The 24833-nt window shown below is 39.6% G+C and overlaps 1 protein-coding gene across 1 annotated transcript in view; it reads left to right on the top strand.

Annotated features, from left to right (window-relative positions):
• Nucleotides 1-19638, top strand: part of RORB (RAR related orphan receptor B) — a gene marked incomplete at both ends in the record, with an annotated part of 62032 nt that extends 42394 nt beyond the window's left edge. Inside the window, 5 exons of the mRNA XM_082657056.1 lie at nucleotides 1306-1438; nucleotides 4155-4262; nucleotides 5780-5890; nucleotides 8873-8985; nucleotides 19483-19638. Coding sequence (XP_082513182.1) covers nucleotides 1306-1438; nucleotides 4155-4262; nucleotides 5780-5890; nucleotides 8873-8985; nucleotides 19483-19638 — 621 coding nt within the window. The remainder of the gene's footprint in view (nucleotides 1-1305; nucleotides 1439-4154; nucleotides 4263-5779; nucleotides 5891-8872; nucleotides 8986-19482) is intronic.
• Nucleotides 19639-24833: the final 5195 nt, after the last annotated feature.

The following is a 24833-nucleotide window of genomic DNA, read 5'->3' as shown; positions in this document are numbered from 1 at the left end:
TTAGGACATCTCATAGTGGTTTCTTGCAGCCAGGCAAGGAATAGGAGCAATTGAAAAAGTCATAGCAGGAATAATAGCTGCAAACTTACACTACAAAGATATGCAACAAAGCATTCTGAATGTTTTTTCTTACCCTACATGTTTAAAAAGGTCCAAAGGAAAAAGGGACAACTCACCCTACATTTTTACTGTTATTATTATTATTTTGATTATTTTTGTGTCCATTAGAGAAGGTTTTAAGAGAAGAAATTTGTTGCTGTTTTTGTTGTTGTTGTTTTGATTCACATTAATTTTCTACAGGATTGAGATCCATAATCACAAAACCTACTGGTAAATGAAATTTTAATAAAATATATAAATGTGTCTATATAGAAATATATGACTACAACATACTGATTTTTCTCCAGTGGAATAATTAAATCTTACCACTTTTATATAAATAAGGAGACAAAAGCATAGGTATTGTTATGGTCAATAAAAAACAGAATTAACACATAACTTGGATTTATGTTTCCCATTCCAAAGAAAATAACCCAAGGATCAAAATACATTTCCAGAGTTCTATATTACTTAAGAGAGTGATGTGATTTGATGTCTTTTCCGTTGAATTTTTTTTTTTGCGGTACGCAGGCCTCTCACTGCTGTGGCCTCTCCCGTTGCGGAGCACAGGCTCCGGACGCGCAGGCTCCGGATGCGCAGGCTCGGCGGCCATGGCTCACGGGCCCAGCCGCTCCGCGGCATGTCGGATCTTCCTGGACCGGGGCACGAACCCGCGTCCCCTGCATCGGCAGGCGGACTCTCAACCACTGCGCCACCAGGGGAGCCCCCTTGAATTTTTTTTTGTACCAAAAAGCAGTCTCCATAAGTTCTGGGAAAAGAACACAACATAAAAATATTACAGACTTAGTGTCTGTCAGGTACACGTGGAAATAATTTTTTGGAAACCTGTGAATGAAATTGCTATTCCTCAGTGTAAGAGTTTGACTTTACAAAATAGACTAAGAGCTTGAGTTTGTTTAGGTGAGGAGGAGGCAAAATAATAAAGAAACTATAAATGCCTATCTTTTTGTACTATTGCAATATTTCCATTATTTTAGCCTCATTACTTTATAATTGTGGTGTATCAAGGTTCAAAGAGGTCAAAGCAGTATCTTAGAAAATACTGCCTCTCTTCTAAAGGTAGGTAAATTCCTACCATGGACCCCCAAGTGACAGGTAAGCGCCAGTTAGGGCAACCTTGAGTGTTTTACTGAGTCTCCGAGTTGTTCTTTGCTCTATGTACATTCTGTGTTTTCTCTCTTGAAGTCCAGGGAAGCACTGTGGCAGCAATGTGCCATCCAGATCACTCACGCCATCCAATATGTGGTAGAGTTTGCAAAGCGGATAACAGGCTTCATGGAACTCTGTCAAAATGATCAAATCCTACTTCTGAAGTCAGGTAAGCAAGAAAATTCATGGGGGGCCTATTTTAGACCCGGATGTGGTTGACCCTTAGCTTGCTGTTAGTTCTAGAAAAGCCTCCGTCCGATATGTAGCTCATTTTTACCACCCACGCTGTCAGCCAACTCCCAAAGGAAACTCTCAATAATAAAAATGCCCTGATAGTCATTCAGTTCCCCTTTGAAGTCAAATACAATTTTGCTTATTGAAAGTGGAGCTATTAATTGTGGAGGTTGAGATACCCAGCTTGACAGGCAGTGCTAGTAATTAGCGTGTCAAGGTGGCTGAATTGCTGAGCTGGCTCTAAAATGTACTACTTGCCTTCTGTTGGGGGGAAAAAAATCCAGGCTAGCTGAGCTCTGCCTCTGTGGTCATTTCCAGTCATTTTAATGAGGATAGCCTGCAGCCAGAATACACCGGGAGAAACTCACTCTGCTCTAATCCTTCCTCCCACTTCTCCCTCACACTCTCTGACACACACACACTGTCACTTAGGAAGCAACTCAGGAAACTTTGCACATGATTGACTTTGCAGCTGCCATTATCCAAACAGGAAAAAAATGTATTTGTCTTTTTTGGCCCCCTTTGAAAATAGAAAATAAGAACCACTATGGTGTTCATGTGAACCTTCATGGTCCTGGGCTATAGCAAATAATAATAACATAATTTATGTATATGCAATAACATATATATATATATATGTTTATGTTTACCTGTGACATCTCTTTTAATCTCATGTGCTCAGTAATTATTTCCATCGTAAAGAAGAGGAAGCAAAGATTCAGGGAAGTGAAGGGCTGTGTTCAGTACCACGTAGCCAGTATCTGGCAAAGCTGGCTTTTTTTTTTTAAATTAATTTTTATTGGAGTATAGTTGCTTTACACTGTTGTGTTAGTCTCTACTGTACAAAAAGAGGTGTGGAGAAAAGCTGCCTTTTGAACTTGAGCCAAATGAAAGAATTATTCTAAGTTGCTGCTGCTTCGTTACCAAATGATTAAGGTTGGTGCAAATCTTGACTCAAACATGAACTTGCTGTATTAGTTGCTGGATAAAAACAATCCCAAAACTTAGTTCACACAACGATAATCATTTATTTTGCTTCCAAAGCTACAGGTTGAGCGGGGCTTAGTGAGGGACGGCTTGTGGTGTTCACTGAGGCAGCCTGACTGCGGGCAGGAGGACCCACTTGCGCACTGGCTCGTGTTCATGGCTCGCAGTTTGTGCTGGTTGACAGCCCGGAGTTCAGTCAAGGCTTTGGGCTCAGGGAGGCCTCAGTTCCTACCCTGCACAGACTGCTTGGACGGTCTCACAGCATGGTGGCTAGGTTTCGAAAGTTAGCATTTCAAGAGAGCAAGGCAGAAGTGTGTAGCATTTTTCTGACTTAGCTTCAGAAGTCCCATGGGTTACTTCCACTGCACCTGTTAGTCAAGGCAGTCATGTAGGCCCACCTGGGTTTAAGGGTAGGAGACATGGAATGTAGAAGAATGTAAGGGGTCAAGGGACGTGCCTTCCATATTGTAGATAGTGAATAAATGGTACCTATTATTGTTTTTCTCAGAAAAGCATTATTGCAATTAATATTTGCAGATTCCTTCTTATGCGTAAGCCCCTATGCTAAGGTGACATATGAGGGAAAGCAGATACATCAGCAGAACAAAGAAATAAAACACAGACATAAATGTACATGGCAGCATTAAGAAAGGCACCAGGGGTACAGTTGGGTACAACATGGGTGTAGCCAAACCATCTATATGATGTTCTCATGCAAATTTCTGACTTCTGAGCCTGGGTGTCACCTTCCAACACACTGTGGGGCAAAAGCCCATTTCTCCAAAATGTGGAGAAACTTGGCAGTACTTGCTCAGGATGTCAGTAAATGTTCAGAGGGAAAAACAAAGGTAGTGAACTAATTCATTTAATAAATATTTATTAAGCACCTACTATGTGCCAGGGACTTTTCTAGGTGATGGAGATATAACAGTGAATACAATAACCACAACTGCCTATGGCTGCAGATGAAGGTCCTGGCACCATTGGGCTAACAGAGAACTCAGAAATGTTAGGTCCATCAGGGTTGAACAAACTCCTTCATGTTGGGACTTCAACAGCCTTTGACCTGTGAATGTTGCTTATAACTCCCTGGAGTGGATAATGTTCAGCCTTTTGCCAAAACTTATTTGACCAAGAAACCCTCATTTCAAAGATACCAGGACATAAATGGTACCCTCAAGAAACATCCTGAAGGTGTCCCTATTGAAGTCATCGTATGCAGAAATATACATGGAGTGTGTTAAAAACTGAAGCAGAGAACATGTTTCCCCAACAGCAAAACTTCTACAAAAGTTAACAGACTGAACTTGCCTGCTGCAAATCTCCTTTCTGGGCCACTTATGATCACCGGTGAATTCAAGAGTTGAAACTAACTTCATTATCAGTCAAAAATAGGGGGGAAAATGTATGCTTCTGAAGAAAATGTTTTTGCCCTTCATTTTAGTCACCTTTAAAGTGTACTTTTTTAATTCCTCACATAGACTTCAAGAGAGCTTTATTTCTAACATAGTTCTTTTTTACTTGGCAAGGAATCTTGAGGTGTTTCTGAATGTGTGTGTCTATGTGTCTATGTGTGTGTTTTAAAGTTTTTTAAAGTCTCTTGACCTACATGCAGTAGTAACCTCTTTATATATATATACACATTTGAAATTTTTTTCTCATAGGTTGCTTGGAAGTGGTTTTAGTGAGAATGTGCCGTGCCTTCAACCCATTAAACAACACTGTTCTGTTTGAAGGAAAATATGGAGGAATGCAAATGTTCAAGGCCTTAGGTGAGTTCACCTTTGATGATGACACAATTTTATTAACTACCGTCAGTTTCTCCACTAAAAGAAATGCCTTGATTCTCTAACATGACTTAGTATCTCATTATTCAACAAGGGTTGGACTAGGGGAGCCTCCAGTGTTTCATCTAACTCCTCTGATTTTACAGTTGTGCCTCCAAATGTAAAAGGAAGGAAAGAAACGTGGACCCTGTTGACACGAACATGCTTCATTCAGAAATCAACAAAAATTGATTGTAAAGAACTGGGATGCATTCTAGGCCTTCTTTGTAGGATCAGCTTTTCTTTTACCTTCTAGCTGACTGCTTCACACAGTATATTATGTAGACCACTGGTGGTCCATGGGTGACCTCTTAAGTGTCTCATGCAAATTTATAATCATTAGTTAAGATGCTTAAAAGAGGAGCTCTTTCATTTGTTTCAAACCCAGGGTAGTGACTTTCTCCCTGTTAATTCATGAAGTTCTGGGAGCACAGATAGCATGGCTGCCAACCAACCCAAAATGATCCCCAGACCATTCTTGTGGGAGGGCAGGACAGAGCCAGTCTCTGCAAGTGTGTCATTCACATCCAGTCATCAGTGCACGGCATGGATAAGAACGCTAGCAAAGATGGGCTGGTGCCAGGAAAGGTTTTAACAATTGACAGTGCCATTTGTTCCATATCCTGCCCACGGACATCAAAGAAGGCCACTGCCCTTTCACCTTTTGTGCTGTCAGTTGATATGGTAGCCAATGGCAAATCCATCGGGGCCGACAGTGTTTCCCTCCTGCAGCTGATATACATCCATGGCATCTCCAAGGCTAGACTTTCAAGAAAGGAGGGAAAACCTTGGCAAGCAACTTGGGTATATTTCCAGCTTCATAAAATAAACATTTACCAAGGATCCGTGTAGGGATGAAGCATTATTTTGCCAGAATTCACAGTGGCTAAGCAACTGACCTGCGAGTCATTCATTAGAAGGTAAACATAAATGAATGTTTGCTTCTCAATCGAATTTCCAGGAAATTACCAAATTGAAAGTCACTTCATCTCCATTCGCTTAGCTTGAGGCCCCTGGACATCCTACGTTGCCAGTGACATCCTATAAGTGCCACTAAGACTGACAGCCCATGGCCCATTATACATGTTTTAGGTTTTCTGTGAATGCTATGTCTGTGCTAAAGGATCCCCAAATCACTAATTTAAAATTTTTTAGTTGGAGCTAATTTCAAACTTACAAGATTAGATTGGGGTTATATGTTCCCAGTTGGATATTACAATGGGTGCAAACCATTTCTATCTGCCCCTCATTGGTAATGCTGACTTTCATTACCTGGTCAAGGTGTTGCCCAATTTTCTCATTCTATAATTACCACTAAATCATTTGTTATGGTCAGGAACTTAGAAATATTTTTTCTGTGTGCCTAGTATGCAAATCCTTGAATAACTTCTTGATTATGGGACTTTTCTTACTATTGTCCCATTCTGTTCAAGTATTTTCATTTTATTTGCCTTCTTTTATAGGTTCTGATGACCTAGTGAATGAAGCATTTGACTTTGCAAAGAATTTGTGTTCCTTGCAGCTGACTGAAGAAGAGATTGCTTTGTTCTCATCTGCTGTTCTGATATCTCCAGGTAGGGAGGTCTGAGGTCCTTACCTTTTAAAAAAAAAAAAAAAAACTGTTTTGCTATCTTTAACATGAATTGCATCTACCTAAGCCAAGGTGCTCTGAAGAAACTTTAAAAGAACTATGTTTTCTTTAGCAAGTTGTGATATTTTTGGACAATTCAAAGAAAAGTAGCCTCAGGTTAATTTAAATATCAGTTTTGTCCCAAATGCAAGAGTAGGATGTGTGGTAAGGGTGACTCCAGATTCAGAAAAGCATGATCATTTCTTAACAGATAAATGAAGACAAATAGTGGCCTGAGTTATAACTAAGTTCTATTTTGATTTTAAGAATAAAGGACATAGACAAAAATGTCCAGTTAGGTGAGACTTAGTAGAAATATACCTGAATGAACAAGCCAGCATAGAGCCTAAAAAAAAGTAAAACATACATTTTCTCCTCTTTAAATATCTCTTTCGTTGGCTTTTCTATCCAAATTAATGTTGGCGTTCTCACTTCAGGCAAATGCCTCTTCTTTTTTTATGCAATATTAGAAGCTTTAAAAGGAGGTAAGGACAGCAGAGGAAAAAAATGGCTCTTACTAAAGACTGGTAAAGGAAGAATCTCCGATGTGGTGGTAGACATTCTAGGACAGGCTCTGTCACCAGGTATGTGTGTGACCTTAAACACTTGACCCCTCAGAGCCTCAGTTTCCTCACCTGTAAAGTAAGAGGGTTGAGCTTCATAATAATAAACACCTCGTCTAGCTCTGAAATGCAGTAAACAGCAAACAGTTTTCAAAGAAGGTATGGTATGACATTTATAGATCAAATAGCACTATAGCCATTAAAATTCTTTTTAAAAGTATATGCTGGCTTGAAAATGTATGGAATCCTAATAAATGCATGGCTCAGCCAGAATGAAAAGTCAGAGTTGCTCATTCAGTCATCTGTTCAGTTAGATTTGGGGTCAAGGAATAGCAGTTTTATTGACAGTTCTCTATGAAAAGAAAGACACATTCCTGGTCATTTTTATGGTCAAGAGACTCATTCCTTCTATAACCCGTTTATCTCTAGAGACTTGATCTTTCTTATACCTAACATATTTTTCAGTGAGGCTGGAAGAAATTAATCTTCCCTGTGATGGGCCCTGTTGACATGTCACTCTAGCTATGTCTACCCATAATACGGCCTTTACACTTTGTATCTGTTAGGCTTTATTTACTTATTTTATGAGGATTTTTATGAGGATAAATTTTATGAGGATTTTTAAAATCTGCTTCTGTTTTTTATTTAACTACTTTATCAAGAATGGAAATTAGTTATCAATTGGCATATCATTACTAACAGTTTCTTTTGTGGCTCTGTCTAAGATCAAGCTGTTCCTCCAGGTTTTTTCCTTTTTCTTTTCTTTTTTTTTTTTTAAACCCTAGAAAGTTTCCCAGACTTGGCAGCACAAAGCTAAATGGAAGAAGTGACAAGCAATATTTATTTCTGGTAGCAACCACTTGCCAAATAATTTTCCTCCTACCGTTTTCTCATTGCATTTGATTGCTCCCATTGATTATAGTTCAGGTGACGATTAGTTCTAAGCCTTTGAGTCCACGATGAGGGAGCTGGTTTCACTCCGGTTCCTGCTTAATTAAAGGAGGCATTACAAAAGTCACTGTCCTCGTAGGTATGCGTGTGACAAGTCAGTAGATTCCCAGCAGCAAATATTTAAGACATGGCATATCAAATCTAAACAATCCATGAAGATAACTGCCCCAGTTGGAAGGCAAGCCTGCTGCTTATGAGTTAGAAATCAGCTGAACTATGAGCCTTTTTCTAGGAAGAAATGCTAAAGCCATCAAACTCCACGAAGTTTGGAAGCATGTTATTTAGCTTATTCTACCCAGTGGGGAATCTTCCAGCCCCAGTCACAGACCCACACTCAGAGGCTTCTGCAACTCCAAGATACCTTGTTTGCCACCCTGGCTTAGTGCCATATTCAAAAAGGGAGGAAAGACAGTATTCCAGCCTGTGTAGGCTCCATCGCATGCCAGACCCCACCCTTCCGCCCAAGTTCTTGCCATAATAGTTACTGTCTATTCAGCTCCAGATAGTTTAGGGAAGGGAGAGGCAGGGGAACTTAATGTATTCTGATTGACAATTGTCACTGAAGGCTTTTGTGCTCACTTACGTAAGGGTTTGCTTAACTGTTGGCTAGACTTGTCCTGGCCCTGTCTAGGATTACAGAATCGAGTTTCTCACCTGACCTGAACTGTGTTCAGAAGGATCATGTCCAAGTTCTTTTCCATGAGTATTTGTTCAGAATTTGGAGACTCTAGGTGTCTCTTCATTGAAGTTTCAACCTTAGGCGTTGACACTGGGCTGAATTTTGTCACCATGGTATAAAGCGTCTAGGAAGAAAGGAAGGACGGAAGCAGGGAACAAAGAGAGGGAGGGAGGGAGGAAAGAAAAAAGAAAGGAAAGTGGGAAAGGCTAAAGGAAAGGAGGGATTATCCTATCTATTAAATTCAATATAGAAAAAGAGGACTCAGGATTAAATTTTTTAATTGATTCATGTTGATGCTATATAAATTATAACTTAGCTTATAAAAGGGAAGGGAGATTCTGAATTCCAAAAACACTCCTTTACAATAGGTTTTCTTCACTTCTATAATTAATTTCTTCACAAATCATTAACATAAACTTTGAAAGAAAATCTAAGCATATGTCCAGAGAAAGAGTAAGAGATGTAAATTGTCACAGACAATAAGATACATGGAGTTTCTCTGAACCATTGTGTCTTTACCTCCACCCTGATTCTGTATGTCAATGTATTATACATTACTGTCATCATAGAATTTCTTATAAAATATTTGTTTTAGAAAAATAATGACATGTCTTCAGAAGCAATTTGGAACTAATTTGGAATGGGTCTGGTACCCAGCACTTACATGTATGTAGGTGAAACACAACAAAGCTTACATTCTGTCCGCTCCTTACCCATTCTTTCCCTTTGTCAGACCGAGCCTGGCTGATAGAACCAAGGAAGGTCCAGAAGCTTCAGGAAAAAATTTATTTTGCACTTCAACATGTGATTCAGAAGAATCACCTGGATGATGAGACCTTGGCAAAGGTAGGTCCTCAGACCCAATGTCACTGAAAGAGCCCAGTGAGCTGAAGAGGGCTAGTCACATAAAGCAGGGGACATTTCTGGGCTAGTCACATAAAGCAGGGGACATTTCTCAGCAGCAGCAATTTCTGAAGATTACCAAAGGTTGCATGAATTTTGAGGTGCACATGTTAAAAGGGAGACTGGGAAATTATAATAGATTGAAAGGACAATGACTTTCATAGGGAAGGACGATACTGATGGATCTGAACCACAGGTAGAGGAAGACAAATCAAAGGACAAATCAAAGACAAATCTTTTGTTTGGAAGAACAAAAGCCTGAAGCAAGGAAACAAGTCCTCAAAAATCATATATGAAGAAAGAGGAGACTTTGTGTCACTTGGGAGTCAGGTCCAGGCAAAAGAATGGGTAGATTTTTATTCAAAATGAGGAAGAACTATAAAGTGACGAGAATTGGGGAACAGAGGGTAGACCACTGTGTGAAGGAGTGAGGTCCCTGTCATTGGTCGTATTCTTATAGATACTGCCTGGTTTCCTTTCAGGTATGTTGTAAATGACAGTCCTACCCAGAATCAAAGATTAGACTGATGTCTTGTAAATTTCCCTTCAACTCTAATCTCTTCAACTCTACTCTAGGATTCTTTCAAAACGAAGTATCTCAGGGGCAAAATGCATGTACCATGCTATCCATTTCGTGATTCAACTTAATTAAAAATAGTGATCTTTAAGAAGAATACTGAGAAAAGTTGTTTACCAAAGTAAAATGATCATAAGAGGACAAAGGAATTTTCTAATGATATTCAGTGTTATTTTAGATTCTAAAGTATCTTAAATTTCTTAAGAATTGGAATTCTTTTTTAGAGGTTAAACAACTAGGAAATGGAGCCTATCCTTAGTTAAAGATGATAGGAATCCTACTCTTTATATTTTTATCATTAAAACCCTCCCACTCTGCTCTTGAAGTTCTTTATTTTAAAAAAGGGGGGAAGACTCTGTTAGAGATACTATCAGATTTTACTTTGCACATACAGAGTACTGCTATAAAAAACCTCCATGAGTTAAATATGCTGCTTCATTATGGTAACATTTTGTTAAAATTAACACATCACTAGGAAGAACATTTCTACACTGTAGAGTGATAGTTCTTTTTGGTGCAACTTTTCACTTACCATGTGGGCAAGGGCAAATCTCCTGCTCTTCACACCTCAGTTTTCTCCCAGGTAAGAGCAAAACTTCTACATACATAAGCAAAACTTCAGATACACTGGTCAGAAAAGACAGTAATGTGGATATACGCATCTGTCTCTGTAATGGCTCCACAGCATATATGCATAAATACATCTGGTTAGTTAATGTGGGCAGGGAGGATGTTTCCTGCATTTGGGATCTCCCAAAGACTTTGGTCCCCATATTTACCACCCTAAAATTAAGAACTTAATAAAATCCAGAGTTAGACAAAAGTTGTTGCTATTCTGCTTAAGGGATCATCTTCTTGTCAGAAAACTGTGGTTTCATCATCTCTAAAATGAAGATCATAATTTCTTACTGCTATAGAGATGTGTAGGTTCAAATGAAATATTTCCACTGCATAAATTCTAACACACTGACATGGTGATTATTACTTCCCAAGAGAGCAACCCTCAAGCTTATACCATTTTCTACTACCTGGTATCCTGGTGGTGGTCTGAGGTATTTGGGGTAGAAAGGAGACAGAGAAATTGAAGATGAAAGACATTTAATAGCAAGAAAAAGAATTAAAACACCAAGTGAAGTCAGCTTAACTCTCTTTTCTCCATCCTTAGTGGGAAAAGTATACAATTATTTTCTTTAAGTTTTTTTTAAGTATAATTAACATACAACATTATATTAGCCTTAGGTGTATAGCATAATGATTCAATATTTGTATATATTGTGAAGTGAACACCACAGTAAGTCTAGTTAACATCCATTCAATTCTTTTCTTATAGAAAGAGAATGTTGCAAAGCTGGGAATCAGAGAAAGCATTAGAGAGGATTATTTCTTACATAAAATTCACTGGAGCCAGATGACAAAGCATTGCTTCCACTGATCAAGTGTGGATATTGAGTTTTTGTGGGGACCCTTCGCTGTAACAGTCGTCATTTTGATAGGATGTTCTGTGAACTAATGTGGAGGGACCATGAAAAGGAATGAGAACTGGATTCTCATTTATCCCAGCTCTGGACCGTGTGGTTTTGCATAAGTCACTCCATTTGTCTAAGTCTCAGATTCAACTGTTGTGTCCTGGGGAAGGGAAGAGGGTGAGACAAGTCTCCTGAGTTCTGACTGCTTTAATACTTTAAGGACAATGGTGCCATTGACATATAGGGACACCCTCTCATCAAACCCACACTCCCCAGAAGGAATAAATAGCTTTATTTAAACGTAAGAAAAACTATTCTACCCTCCCACAGATTCTTCTCATCTTTTCAGAAATTCCTTCTTTTCCTTCATGGTCATGGAGCTCTTCTGCCTCCACAACACCTCTAAAACAGTGACCCCTCTGGGGAATCTGGCGAACATCATGAAACTTATCTCTAGAAAAATGTGCACATACCCAACTGTTGTATTCAAGTCCAGCGGTTCAGGTTACATCCCCAGTAGGTGGGGTAGATCTGCCTTCTGTGCAGTGTGCAAAGACTGTTCATGCCACCAACCAGTTTCACCCTGAACAAGTGGAGCAGACTTAGGTGAGGTGCAGGGTTCAGACATAGTCATTAGATTTCATCCTAAAAAAACTGTCTTCCATACACTTTCTGCATGCCCACTTCCTGAAATTAAAGTTCAAGTAGCAATGCCTTATACTTTAGACCAAACCTGGACCTAGGGAAGATTTGAAATTCAGGAATTCTTATCCATTAACTAGAAGGAAGGTCTCAACCCCTATATGTTAATCAGTTTGTTTGTTTGTTTGGGGTAAAAAAAAAAAAAAAAACCTATTAAAGAGTCTAGTTTCCTCTCCTCATGACCATAATAATAACATGTAGCATATTTATAATAAACCATCAGAACCACTGGCTGCTTAGTCACTTTGGACAAGGGACTTAACCTCTCTGTGCCTCAGTTTCCTCATTTGTAAAATGTGATAAAAGATAGTATCAATGTCACATGGTTATTTTAAGGACTAAATGAGATCAAATATAAACAAGCTGCATGGTTCATCACAGATAGCACGTAAGTGCTGTTGGAGTTGCTGTGGACAGAAGAAATTCTGTTTTGGCAGGGAAATGTTTATCCAAGAAATGGGTACATTTGAGCTAATCAACTGATGAATGATAACTATTTCAAAAGATGGAAGTTAGGGGTTTAGGGAGGGGGAGTATGACATTCCAAGAGATGGGGGCAATGATACAGACGTAAGAAAGTATAAGGTATACGCAGGCTATGAATAATAGTTAGATTTGGCTGGATCCTGGATTTGAGAAGTGAGGAAATGAGGTCACACTGGTCACTTTCACTAAAGCTCGTGGAAAAAAATACATATACATGTAATATGTATAGAATGTATGTGTATATGTATATGCATGTATACATATATATTTTTAAGCCATATGACTGGGGGAGGCAGCCCATCTGTTTTCTGGGCTTCAGTTTTCTTGTCTCTGAAATGAGGAGGTGGGACTGGCTGGTCGTTAAGTTCCCTTCAGTATAATATTCTTTGACTCTAAAAGAGAAAAACAAAGGTTCCTTCTGATGTCTTCTGCCTTCCATTGCTCTGTCCCGTGCGACAGTTTTAAGGACTCTTTAGATGTTCTGCCGCTACTCTAAGTGAATAAATAGATGGATTTCTACAAGTCTTGCAGATTCAATTAGTTCTATGGCAATTGAATTTAGGGTGATATTCCAATCCCAAAGCTGTGAAGCATACACTGTTTATAAAGCCTGCATCCAGGGGTCAGCATTCCCATCAGGCTTTGCGTTTCTAGCATAACGATAACAAAACTGCATCATCAACAAGGGGAATTTGTCTTTCTACTGTAACAGTACCAGGTTACTAAATAAAAGCTTAGAAGAGGGGGCTTCCCTGGTGGCGCAGTGGTTGAGAGTCCGCCTGCCGATGCAGGGCACACGGGTTCGTGCCCCAGTCTGGGAAGATCCCACATGCCGCGGAGCGGCTGGGCTCGTGAGCCATGGCCGCTGAACCTGCGCGTCCGGAGCCTGTGCTCCGCAACGGGAGGGGCCGCAGCAGTGAGGGGCCCGCGTAACGCCAAAAAAAAAAAAAAGCTTATAAGAGGGAAGGCTTACACAGCCCTATTTTACACGTTAATAATTGAAATATTACCTGAAAGAAATTACTCCTGGTCACTCTCACTTTACTAGTGCTATTAATATACAGATTTAGGAAAAAAAAAAAAAATAGCCATGTTGACTCATAGATAGGGTCTATGGAGCACAAGCACTGATTGAGAGATTAGTGAAAACTGCCAAGGGTCATTTACATTGATTTTCATTGTTTGCTCACTGAGATCTAAAGAGACTGTGTCATGATTAATGATAGGATGTTTATGCCTGAAGCCTGCTTATTCTTCGTTCAGGACACTAGGTGTCACATTAGAATTCCTAGTAGGTGGGCCTAGGGATTCATCAGTTTAATCTTAAACAACACAGTCTGTCCAGCCAGGACTTAAGGGGTCCTAGTTCAGATGATGTGGCTATGTGGGCTGAGCCTCCTTGTTCCCCTGCATATTTGGTTAGGAATTGGTTTTATATTTAAATTTTCTATACTTTCTTAAAGTATAACATACATGCTGGAAGTTCTTAAATCGTAAGTGTTTAGTTCAGTGAATCATCACAAAGTTAACATACCCATGTAACCACTGCCATGTAAAACTTGGCACTCCAGGAGCCCTGCTCAGGTTTCCTCACATGGTATATACACTGTAAAATAATGCAAGAGTCAAAATTATAAAAAACAGTTCAATAGATCATCCAAGTTTTTTAAATTCCAAATCGATACTCAAGAAACATAGCTTTCTCATGGAATAGTTTTCTACTTCAACCTACATGTATATTGAGTATATACTGTATGCCAGATGCAAAGAAGGGAAAGGCAAATAACACATGGTCTTGGCCCTTTAGCAAGCGGTTTCCTTGAGGGATTCCTGTGAGAGACCAAATTATTGCAATCCATTTTAGCCATTTATAGTTTGCTGGCATACACTACAGGTCCAACATCCAGAAATGTCAAGGGTTGTCCATCGGGCTAATGGTCTATAATAAGAAGAGAGGTTTTGATGTTTCTCCTCACTCATCAAGTTGCAAGTCAATGCATTAGTTAGGACTCTTGGGTTACACATAACAGGAACCAACCCACACCAGGTAAAGCAAAAAGAAAATAATAAACAAATGCAGAGAAATCTCATCTAAGGTAAAAAATTCAGCCCCCATTCAGGAAACACTAGAACAAGGAATTAGGAAGCCTTCAGAATTCTCCATCTCACGAGTTTATCTCTCTTTATGTATCTACTTTATTCTTCTCCCTCTCTGAACACCAGTTTTCTCTGCTTCCCTGAAATATGGGTAGCTCTTAGCTCCTTAGGTCACTCATAGTTTCTGCTACATTTAGAAAGTAACTTGCTGGCTCACCATCTGATTCCAAATTCCAACCCCAGTTAAACCGAATGTCCACTTCCACTTTAGTCAGCCATTCCCTGAGAAAACATGCCATACAGCGTGGATGCCAGCATGGAGTAAGGATGGTGAGAGAGGGCTGTGACCTGAACAGATATCTCCAATTCAGTATGAGAAATCTAGGCCAAGTGTCTAGGTTTAGCTGAACAAAAACCCAAAAAAGAAGTGAGTGGGGAATTTCCTGGCGGTCCAGTGGTTAGGACTCTGTGCTTCCACTGCAGGGGTCACGGGTTTGACCCCTGGTCGGGGAGCTAAAATCCCGCATGCCGCACAGCCAAAAACAAACAAAGAAGTGAGTGGACAAGAGAAATAGATGTATGTAACCTCATTTAATGTGTCCTGTCTTTATCAGTGCTTCTGAAGTTTCTTCCACTTTGATCGAGCCATTGTTCACTTCCTGCTTCAGGCTGGAGGGCATCTTGATGGCCTGGAAGCCCACATGAACACAATCCTTAGTTTTCACCTCTGCATGTTCCATTCTTCCAACATCAAATGTACCAGCTATAAAATTGTGGATTTTCTCATAAGACCACCCTCTGGAAAGAAGCATAGGATTATTATCTCTTCTCCAACAGCTGCTTTTTAGTCTTGTAAGACCCCTGTAGGTATAAGCTAAAGCTTCCTTCTTGCAAGAAATGTTTGTCATAAGAGAGAGATGAGTGTGAAAATGCCTTTTTATAGACCGTCTGTCTACTCCTGCTATAGAGATTATTTAAACATAAAGACATTTCATGATGATTTGAAATCGACTACCCCCTCCATCTCCAAGTGCTTCTGGATCACCACCCCAGCTGTTTAAAAAGTTGTTGAGCCATTAACTGCTGCTGAGGTGAGCTCCCTTTGACTTGGGGGTCCTCCACCTGCAGTACATAATATTAATGAGCAGTAAGTGACTACCTGATGCTTCCTCCAAGAGGCCCTTCTGGGCTCTGACAAGTGCTGCCGCTGCTTCCTCATGGCCTCCTGGCCCATGGGGCCTCCAGAGTGATGGATGCCCCTGTCAGCAATTCTGTTCCCACAGCTAACTGGATGCCTTGAAATCAGCCCCTCCTGAGAGCACAGAGGTTGGCGAAGCTCTTTTGTCTTTTTCGGTGTTCTTTGCTTAAGTGGTCCCAATGCTCTATAAGAAAAAGCATTTGTCACCATTCAACCCATTCTACAGATGAGCAACAGGGACAGGATTGAAGTCCCCTAAAAGAGGGAACTAGATCCTGAACCAGACTTTCTTAAACCTAGTTTTGGGAAGGAAAGAAGCAGGAGTCCATATTTACTTTCCCAAACCAAACCCGTGGTTAAATATTTCCAATAAATGAACTATGGAATGATTTTGGCCATCCTCATACATTTAATTTTTCAACCACCCATTCTCTAAAGGAGCAGAAAACTGCTCTAAGAATTGTAATACATAGAATTCTACTTTATGAATCACAGTTTACTAAATGAGCAACTTACTTTAATTGCTACAAGAAAATGAAAATCGATAATGATGTTGCTTTTCATTTCAATAAAAGTAAATGGCTGATTTTCCCCATGCACTAACCCACAATACACAGAGACTCAATTTTGGGTGCTTGGTTAGCGGCTAAGCTGGTTTCTTGCCCTCCATGTTATTTGGCTGAACAAGCATGACCTTGACTATTTCTCTCCTTGAGGGAAGCATTATGTGGGAATGACACATGACATCTAACACAGATATTGCCAGGATGGGCCAGGCACTCTATAGATAGTGTTGACTCATTTAACCCTTACAACAACCCTCTGAGATAGGGACTGTCATAATTGACATATGACAGATAAGGAAGCTGAGAGGTTAAGTGACTTGCCCAAGATCACACAGCTGTAAATAGCAAGTCTGGGAGTCAGACCCAGACAGTCAGGCTTGAAAGCCCATATTTTTATCACTAGACTAATTCTCTTTATATAGCATTTGTGTCTCATAGGGAACTCAGGAAATTTCATTATTTGTCTCTCACCAAACTAACAGAACCAAGCAAATGAAACCTTCCTTCTCTTGATATGATAACTTTTTTTTTTTTTTTTTTTTTTTTGCGGTACTGGGCCTCTCACTGTTGTGGCCTCTCCCGTTGCGGAGCACAGGCTCCAGACGCGCAGGCTCAGCGGCCATGGCTCACGGGCCCAGCCGCTCTGCGACATGTGGGATCTTCCCAGACTGGGGCACGAACCCGTGTCCCCTGCATCAGCAGGCGGACTCTCAACCACTGTGCCACCCGGGAAGCCTATGATAACTTTTTTATCGGCCTCCTGAAAAGAAGCTAACTTGACACCCCGTTACCGGGACTGTTTCTAATATGACAAAGAATTTACTCGTCAAAGAATTTACTTTGAAAAACAGTTGTAAATTTATGAGATTCGAACCTCTTAAACAGTGTTTCTCAAAGTCTGTTCTGTGGACCCAGTGCACCAGCATCCTCAGGATATTTGTTTCAAACATGAAATCTGAGCTCCACACCTAGATTTCGTGAAACAGAATCCCTAGGAGTGGATCCCATAATCTGCATTTTTAGGAAGCACTCCGATGGTTCTGTGCACACCAAAGACTGACAAGCATTACAGAGTTGCATCTGGATGTTTTAGGAGCTCCACACATCATCAATTCAACTGCAGATGATTATAGAAAGCTTTCAAAGTCTCTCTGCCTTCAGTAGCTATTTCAGGGAGAATTGTAATGTGCAAGAAGTGTTCCGAAATTGTTGCAGTCGCCTTCTGTGTGAACCAGCTGGTTAAGAAAGCTTGAATAATTTCCCAAGGGACTCTAGTTAAAGTGGACACTTGTACACCCTTTACCTATGAAAATATAGAAAAGACACGGCTTTCCACCCTGGACTCAAAGAGAATCTTTCAGAATGGGATTCTGAAAATTTTTCTCAAAACCCTACGAAAGACCTTAGCAGAGACTATGAGACCTAGCATAATCTGACCAAGCAGCCTCCCAGCTTTATCCTTGAACATGCTCACCCACGGCTCCAGCGACAATGAACTTCCTTCAGTTCTAATAGCACCGATGATCCTGGAACATATTATGTACCCCCAGCCCCAGCGTCTAGTTAGCTCTCCCTCTCCCTTCAGAGCCCAGCTTAAATGGTCCTTTCTCAGAAGTGCCTGCTTGAAGCAGTCAGAGCATTCTATTATCTACCACTTGTCCTCGCATCATTCCTCCATGGCACTCACCAGTTTTTCGGTCTGCTTTTGACTGTGTGGTCACTTTATTCATCTGTCTTCTCCCATAATTTATAAGCAACAACAGTACTGTTGTGTGAATTCTGGTGTCTAGTAGAAGTGTCTGCTACCAGTTTAAATACCTCATAATGTTGGAGAGAAAGTCTTGATTCTCAGTCTAAAATTTAACATCCATTCTATAAAGATTTCATGATTTTGTTTTCATTTCTATCCCTATCATTAAATAGCAGTGGAACTAGAAAGTCTGAACCCCAGACTTCTTTATGTGTTCTAGATCCCTTTAATGAATATGTCAACAAGTCTAATCCTGATGCTATTTTTAAAGTTGCTTATAGTGTGGTTATATAGTCATTAGTTGTTAAAAGGAAAGTTAATAAAAGAGTGGAAATTTCTGATTTTGAAAAGCCACAAAGTAACTATTTATCTATTTCCTCCTTTACTTCAAAGGCTGAAATGGTTTCTTATTATTGAATAGGGTAGGGAGCACAGTGGGCCTAATTGGTGATTAGATGGGTTTTACTTAATTTTATCATCACTTTCAAGTGTACCCTTGGTCAGCTGTATGAACTATCAAGCTTATCGTTTGTAAAAGTATTATCTATATGAGAACATTTCTTATTCCCACAGTAATTTGATCACAATGACATTTGGTTTTAAGCAATTTTGACACTTAATGATGGATTCTAAGTGTTCCAAAATTATGTGTGTCAAAAGCTAGAATTGTTCAGAACCTAAGACCTAATAGCATTTAACAAACTGTGGATATTTTAAATTATTAAAACACTGTCTTCCGGGTAAACTCAAAAAATTACATTCTACATGATACTTATATATCAAAACCTAACAATTATAAGTGGATATTCTCCCATGAGTTTTTGAAACACCTCCTTAAGGAAGCTGAGTGCCAGTGACTTCCCAAATTCTCCCTGGATTAAATATAGGTTTCATTTTACTCATTACGGTGGGAAAGGATTAGAGAGCTACCGGCAAGCTAGTGACCTTGACAGAAAAGCAGTCCAGATCATTGTGAATTACACCTCATATGATTTAGGTTACACCTTCCTAACACTGTCACCTTCCAAAACTAAAAATTCTGATATTCACATCATAAAAAATCTATGGGAAATGATAGATAATAATATTAGCTAACAATTGTATTTCATGCCTACAGTATTCTTAACACTTTCATACAAACTTCCTCACTCAGTTTACACAACAACGCAATGAAGTACGTGCTGTGAATAAGCCCATTTTACAAATGAGAAAACTAAGACATAGAGGATGGCACAGCCACACGGCCATTTAGCTATTTTAGAACCAGGATTCCGACTCAGTCAGCCTGCCGAGAGAGCACCCCTCCTAACGATTAAACTAAACTACCTCCCGTACCTACTTTATATAAGAACAGTGAATTAGGAAGCTTCGTCCTGCTTTCTTTCCTTCTCTTTATTTTCTCGTTAGAGAGTCAGGGAGGGAGGTGTTTTGTTTTGTTTTGTTCTAAAGGAGAAGCTGAAAGTGAGCCTTCTTTCTTTTTGAACATCTTTTTCCAAAGCCAGTTCCCTTCATCTGAGGCCAGGAAGGACACTGATTCAGGAGACAGAGCACTAATGAGCTTCCCCCTTTGTCTCCTTCCCTGTCTCTCCACTCTGCAGTTAATAGCCAAGATACCAACCATCACGGCAGTTTGCAACTTGCACGGGGAGAAACTGCAGGTATTTAAGCAATCGCATCCAGACATAGTGAATACACTCTTTCCTCCGTTATACAAGGAGCTCTTTAATCCTGACTGTGCCACCGTCTGCAAGTGAAGGTGACGAGCGAACTGTCTCATAGTCATGGAATGCAGCACCATTAAGACAAAAGCAATGTGTTCATGAAGACTTAAGGAAAATGTCACTACTGCAACATTAGGAATGTCCTGCACTTAATACAATTATTTTTCACCGCTACAGTTTGAAGAATGTAAATATGCACCTGAGTGGGGCTCTTTTATTTGTTTGTTTGTTTTTGAAATGACCATAAATATACAAATATAGGACACTGGGTGTTATCTTTTTTTTAATTTTATTCAGGTATGTTTGGGGAGACAACTGTTTATAGAATTTTATTGTAGATATATACGAGAACAGAGCAGTACTTTACATGATTACTTTTCCTGTTGATTGTTCAAATATAATTTAAGAAAATTCCACTTAATAGGCTTAACGATTTCTATGTTTTTAGATAGTTGATGCATGTATAAATTTGTAGCTGTCTTGGAAAGCACTGTGCATGTATGTAATGAGTATATAATATCTGAGAATATTATATATGACTATTACTTATACATGCACATGCACTGTGGCTTAAAATACCATACCTACTAGCAAAGGAGGTTCAGTCAGGCACTATTATGTTATTTACCTTGTGTTATATGTTACCTTTATGTTAGACAATCAGGATTTTGTTTTCCCAGCCAGAGTTTTCATCTATAGTTAATAGCAGAATGGTACCAATTCAGAAATGTCTACAAAGGAATAAATATAATGCATGACCTCTGTATAAAAACTCTGTTTCGATCAATGACATCAAAGCCTTGTCAAGATGGTACATATTGGAAAAAAAAATAAGTATTTGGAGCCATTTTCCTGTTTTAAGAATTAGGCCACAGATAACATTGTGGAGTCCAGGGCTTTTTTGACCAAACAATAGATATTTCCACCAGGACACATAAAAGTTTTTTTTTTTCCTTTGGATTTCAAGTTGTGAAAGAACCTTCATTTTGGTGCTTATTGTATCTTTAACAGAGAAATACAGTCTGTAGATTATGACCACCAGCAATTTTTGCTAATAAAATTAGAGGAAAAGAGTAGGTCAGAGCCCAGGGTCCTAATGCCATTTCATGTAAACATTTTTCTCTCTAACCATTTTTTTTTTCAAAGAAGAGGAAGAGAGAGAATATACAAAGTAAAGAAGTAGTTCTTTATGTTCATTCTCTTGAATAAGTTTGTTAGAAAATGCAGCAATAAAGGGGGAGGCAGGACTTTCTACGTCCTTCTAGTCTGTGGTCTCTAATTTTTTCAACTCCACAATGCTGTATTATAAAAATATAGCAAAACCTTGATAGATTAGAATAAAAGATCTGGGTTATTCTACAGAGCTAATACACCTCAAAGCCAAAACTATTTCCTGTGCCGTCTGGAATTGCATCATCCATCTAGCCGGGAATTATTTTTGTAGCAACTTTTAAAAGTACAGAATGCAAGAGGTGAGATCACGATTAGACAATTTGGATTTCCTAGTACTTCCTCACTTCTCCACTTGCTGACCAATCAAAGCGATCACCAGAAAAGCATAAATTCCAGGGAGTTTGTTCTGCCTATGTTCTGGAGGCCTTATGCCTTTGGTCTCATTTGATCCAAAATAAGACTTTTTAAAAGGGAGCTAGAGAAGCGCTTACTGTATAAGACAATGAAAATTATGATCTCCTATAAGTGTAGCCTGGCCATCAACTCATGAAGACCTGCCCTTTTCTCCTTGTCCAACACACACACACACAAATGCACACCTGCTTTGTGAAGTTTCCATCAGTGGAAACTTTTGATTTTTTTTTTTTTTTATCTCTTATGCTCTCCTGAAGTTAGATGGTTGAGAGCCATCTCCATGATGCCACAGAACTGCAAACTGATGATCAAACAGTAGTGTTAGTCTTTGCTTTTAGAAAACAGAGTCTTTGCCCACATCATGATTGATGAATTCCTAACCAATAGGGAAAAACAGAAAGGCTTTAAAATAATGAATCTCTTTCTCAACTACCGTTATATTCAATTAATTTAACTACATTGAACCAAATTACCTTCAGTGTCTAAGAAGACAGCTGTAGACTGCTTATTATGCTGCTACAGGGACTCAATTCTTTTTGGTGTAAATGTCACTCCTGCTAGCTCTTTGTATAAAGAATTAATTCCAAGAGTCATATTTCCTTCTAATGGAAAGATTACTTTACTGATTGCTAGGAAAACAGGGTAATGGAAGGCACTCAATTAAACCAAACCGTTTCCAAATGCAATGTATGTTTTATGATTGGCTTGTGATAGGCGATGCTTAATGTGTCTACTTGGTGTTTCCCTTTGAGCTTTGAACTTATGTCAAACTTTGTTTTCATTGTTCTGTTGGCTTAGTGTTTCCAATTGTCAGCCTGTAATTCCTGCTCAGTTGCAAAGGGAACCATTTGTTTCCTCCAGTTTACCTTAGAGGATTTAAATTGGCTCAATTGATGAAGTGGCTGAGAATTTCTCCTCCCCTGTCCCATGGGTGATATAGGAAAAAGATTGTTCCCCACATTTGCCTCAGGAGGTACTGGATTTGAATTTGTGTCGTTTCCACTAGTGCAAGCATTTCACTGGGACGGCATGAACCTTTTGAAGCTAGGGGACAGGAAACAGCTAGCAACTGAACCAGAACAAAATAGTGGAAACCAGTACACACTCAGCCCCGTTCAGTTGAGAAAAGAGATTTCCATTTTTCGCCACAGTTGCCAAATCTGTCCCTTGAAAGAGAGCCAAGTCATGTTTTCAGTGGTAACAAAGCACCTTTAAAAGCTGCCCTTTGAACATCTCCTTGCTGCATCTCGAGGTATTTTGAAATTTCAGTTAAGAACAACTTTCTTTACCACATGCAATCTTTGTCCCTGCCCCATGAAGACTCATGAGTGGTTGCAACACATTCATGATAAAATGTGCACTGGAAGAAAGGACCCAGGATCTGTACTTTTCACTTCAAACTTCGTAAATGACAATCACTGCTTGATGCAGATGTTGCACTGTATTCACTCAGGGATGTTTTGTTTTTTTAAAAAAGAAAAAAAGAAGAAAAAAAAAAAGTACACCAAGAAGGAAGGAAAAAAAAAAAAAAACAGGAAAATGACAACAAAATGTAAATGGCATAAATTAAATATGCCAGTAAGAGAACCTCTCTGACAAGGCTTTCAGACCAACGAGCAGTAACTTCATGTTGTAAGCTGAATTTACTTTCACTATTTGGACTTGCTGAAAAGTTGCTCATGAGTAGGAATAATTTAGTCTCATTTTCTAAAATCTGCTGAGAGCCAAATGATCCAGCTGCCCCATCTATAGGAATATGTATCTCCCAGAGAACCCAAGCTTCCTATACAAGTCCTGAGCAAGCCATCTCAGTAGCATTCGATGAACCTGACAACGGAGGTGACCTGTGGTCTGTAAAGAGAAAGGCAAATTTCGGAGGCAATATAGGAGAATAAGGGATTCCACATCTGGCTTAACATCTCACATCTGCCCCAACTCTCCATGACTCAGGTCCTCTTTGTATTCCTTTTTCTGCAGCTCTTTTATCCCCAAAGACTGAAAGCTGAGGGTGGAGATGTATTCGACAAACATACCCTTTCTGGATTTCCCTTGTTTTAATAGTGTCTTCAGGGCTCTGGACTAAAGGACCACTGAGTAGGTGAAAACAGAGAATATAGTGGTCTCTTGGGTAGATTTCTTTGATAGAATCTAAGAGACTCTGGATATTAACAGTAGGTGCCAGGGAGGCATCAGTTCATTTCCTATCGTAGCTGCCTGTTTAACACATAACTTCATAGCAGTCAAGCTCAACTGCTTGGAGGAAACCTCGCACATGGATAGTCAACTCAGGCTCACTTTCTACAGTCCCATGGGTACCAGACTTGACTGCAAAAGCAATTCTTGTGTCCCAAGGACGCAACTTAACAGCTTTTTTCAAAAACATCAGTCAGCTGCAAATGATGTCAGTTTTGTTCCATGTTCTTTGTTTCCATTTATTATAGAAGCAAGGAAGAATTCTACTGCTATTGGAAATTAGAAGAAATAACTTTTTCACGATTCTTTTTTCTCTGTAAACTTTAGTTTCCAGTGGGTTACGACGATTGACAGGAAATTCAGGCAAGGATGTCTGTGCCCAGACAGAACCACCGTTCAAGAGAACAGCAATAACTTTGAAGTGTGCATCTGTAGTCAAACTTTGTACAAAGTCCCTCTAAACAGAAAGAAAGGCTCACCATCTGCTTTAGGTGAAGTGGTATTTGATTTTCTGTTCCCAACTACTAGTGCAAGCAGCAACCTGATATGGGAAACCACATGGGTCTTTAGACAAGAGTTGACAACCATTTGGGGTTGGTAGTAGGGGAGTGTCTCAGGACACCAGAGGTACATGTTCATTTAAAGCAAAGGTTAAAAATTCCAAAGTCTAAAAGGGCCAGGGAGTTGATGCAAATGAGCTTGCCACTAGCAGACCGGTGGCAAGCTAGCAAGGAAATGCCCCAATGAAAAGGGGCATCCAACAGTCAGTTAAAGCTGAAGTATTGCTAAAGTTTCTAAATCTTATGCAGTCTCTTGAGTTGTAAATGTCAGTTGATTCAGAGCTTAGTGCAGACCAAACAAATATGTCTCTGGGCAGAAGGCGGTCCACGATTTGCAACCCCTGGTTTAAAGCAAAATCCAATCTAGGGGCCTGTTTGGCTGGAGCAAGTCTGTCCAGATAAAACTCTGGATGATATCAGTCGGGGGTTAGTGGTCAGGAGATCTTGCTCTTCTGATTCTCAATTTCGTTTTCATATTTGACTATCACTGCTAGAATATATAGTAAGAGGTCAGCTTTAAAAATGGCAAACAGTCTAAAAATGAAAATAATTTAATGATGGCTTATAAAAGACACTTCCATCCGTTTTGCCCAAACTCCCAGCTTCATGGAGCCAGGTGGTCAGATTTCTTGCCACTTTTCTTCAGAAAGTCCAATGCACAATTTTTATGCTTTTGAGTCTCAGTGTGTTTCTTTAGATGTGTGGCTTCATTATCTACGAGTTCTTACTTTTCCCTTGGTTGTAGCTAAAGAATTCATTCAATAATCACAATAGCATAGTCCTCCATTGTTATGAAGTGCGGGACCATGGACCCCTTTGCAGTGGATGGGGGTTGTCTGTTGGTGCACTTTTTTCCCAAGCTGCTGAAATTCCTCCAAAGTGAACCGG

The sequence above is a fragment of the Grampus griseus genome (assembly GCF_964374135.1).
Source record: "Grampus griseus genome assembly, chromosome: 6".
NCBI lineage: Eukaryota > Metazoa > Chordata > Mammalia > Artiodactyla > Delphinidae > Grampus > Grampus griseus.
Note: the sequence above shows the minus strand (reverse complement) of the source record. Positions and strands in the feature narration are given on the sequence as shown.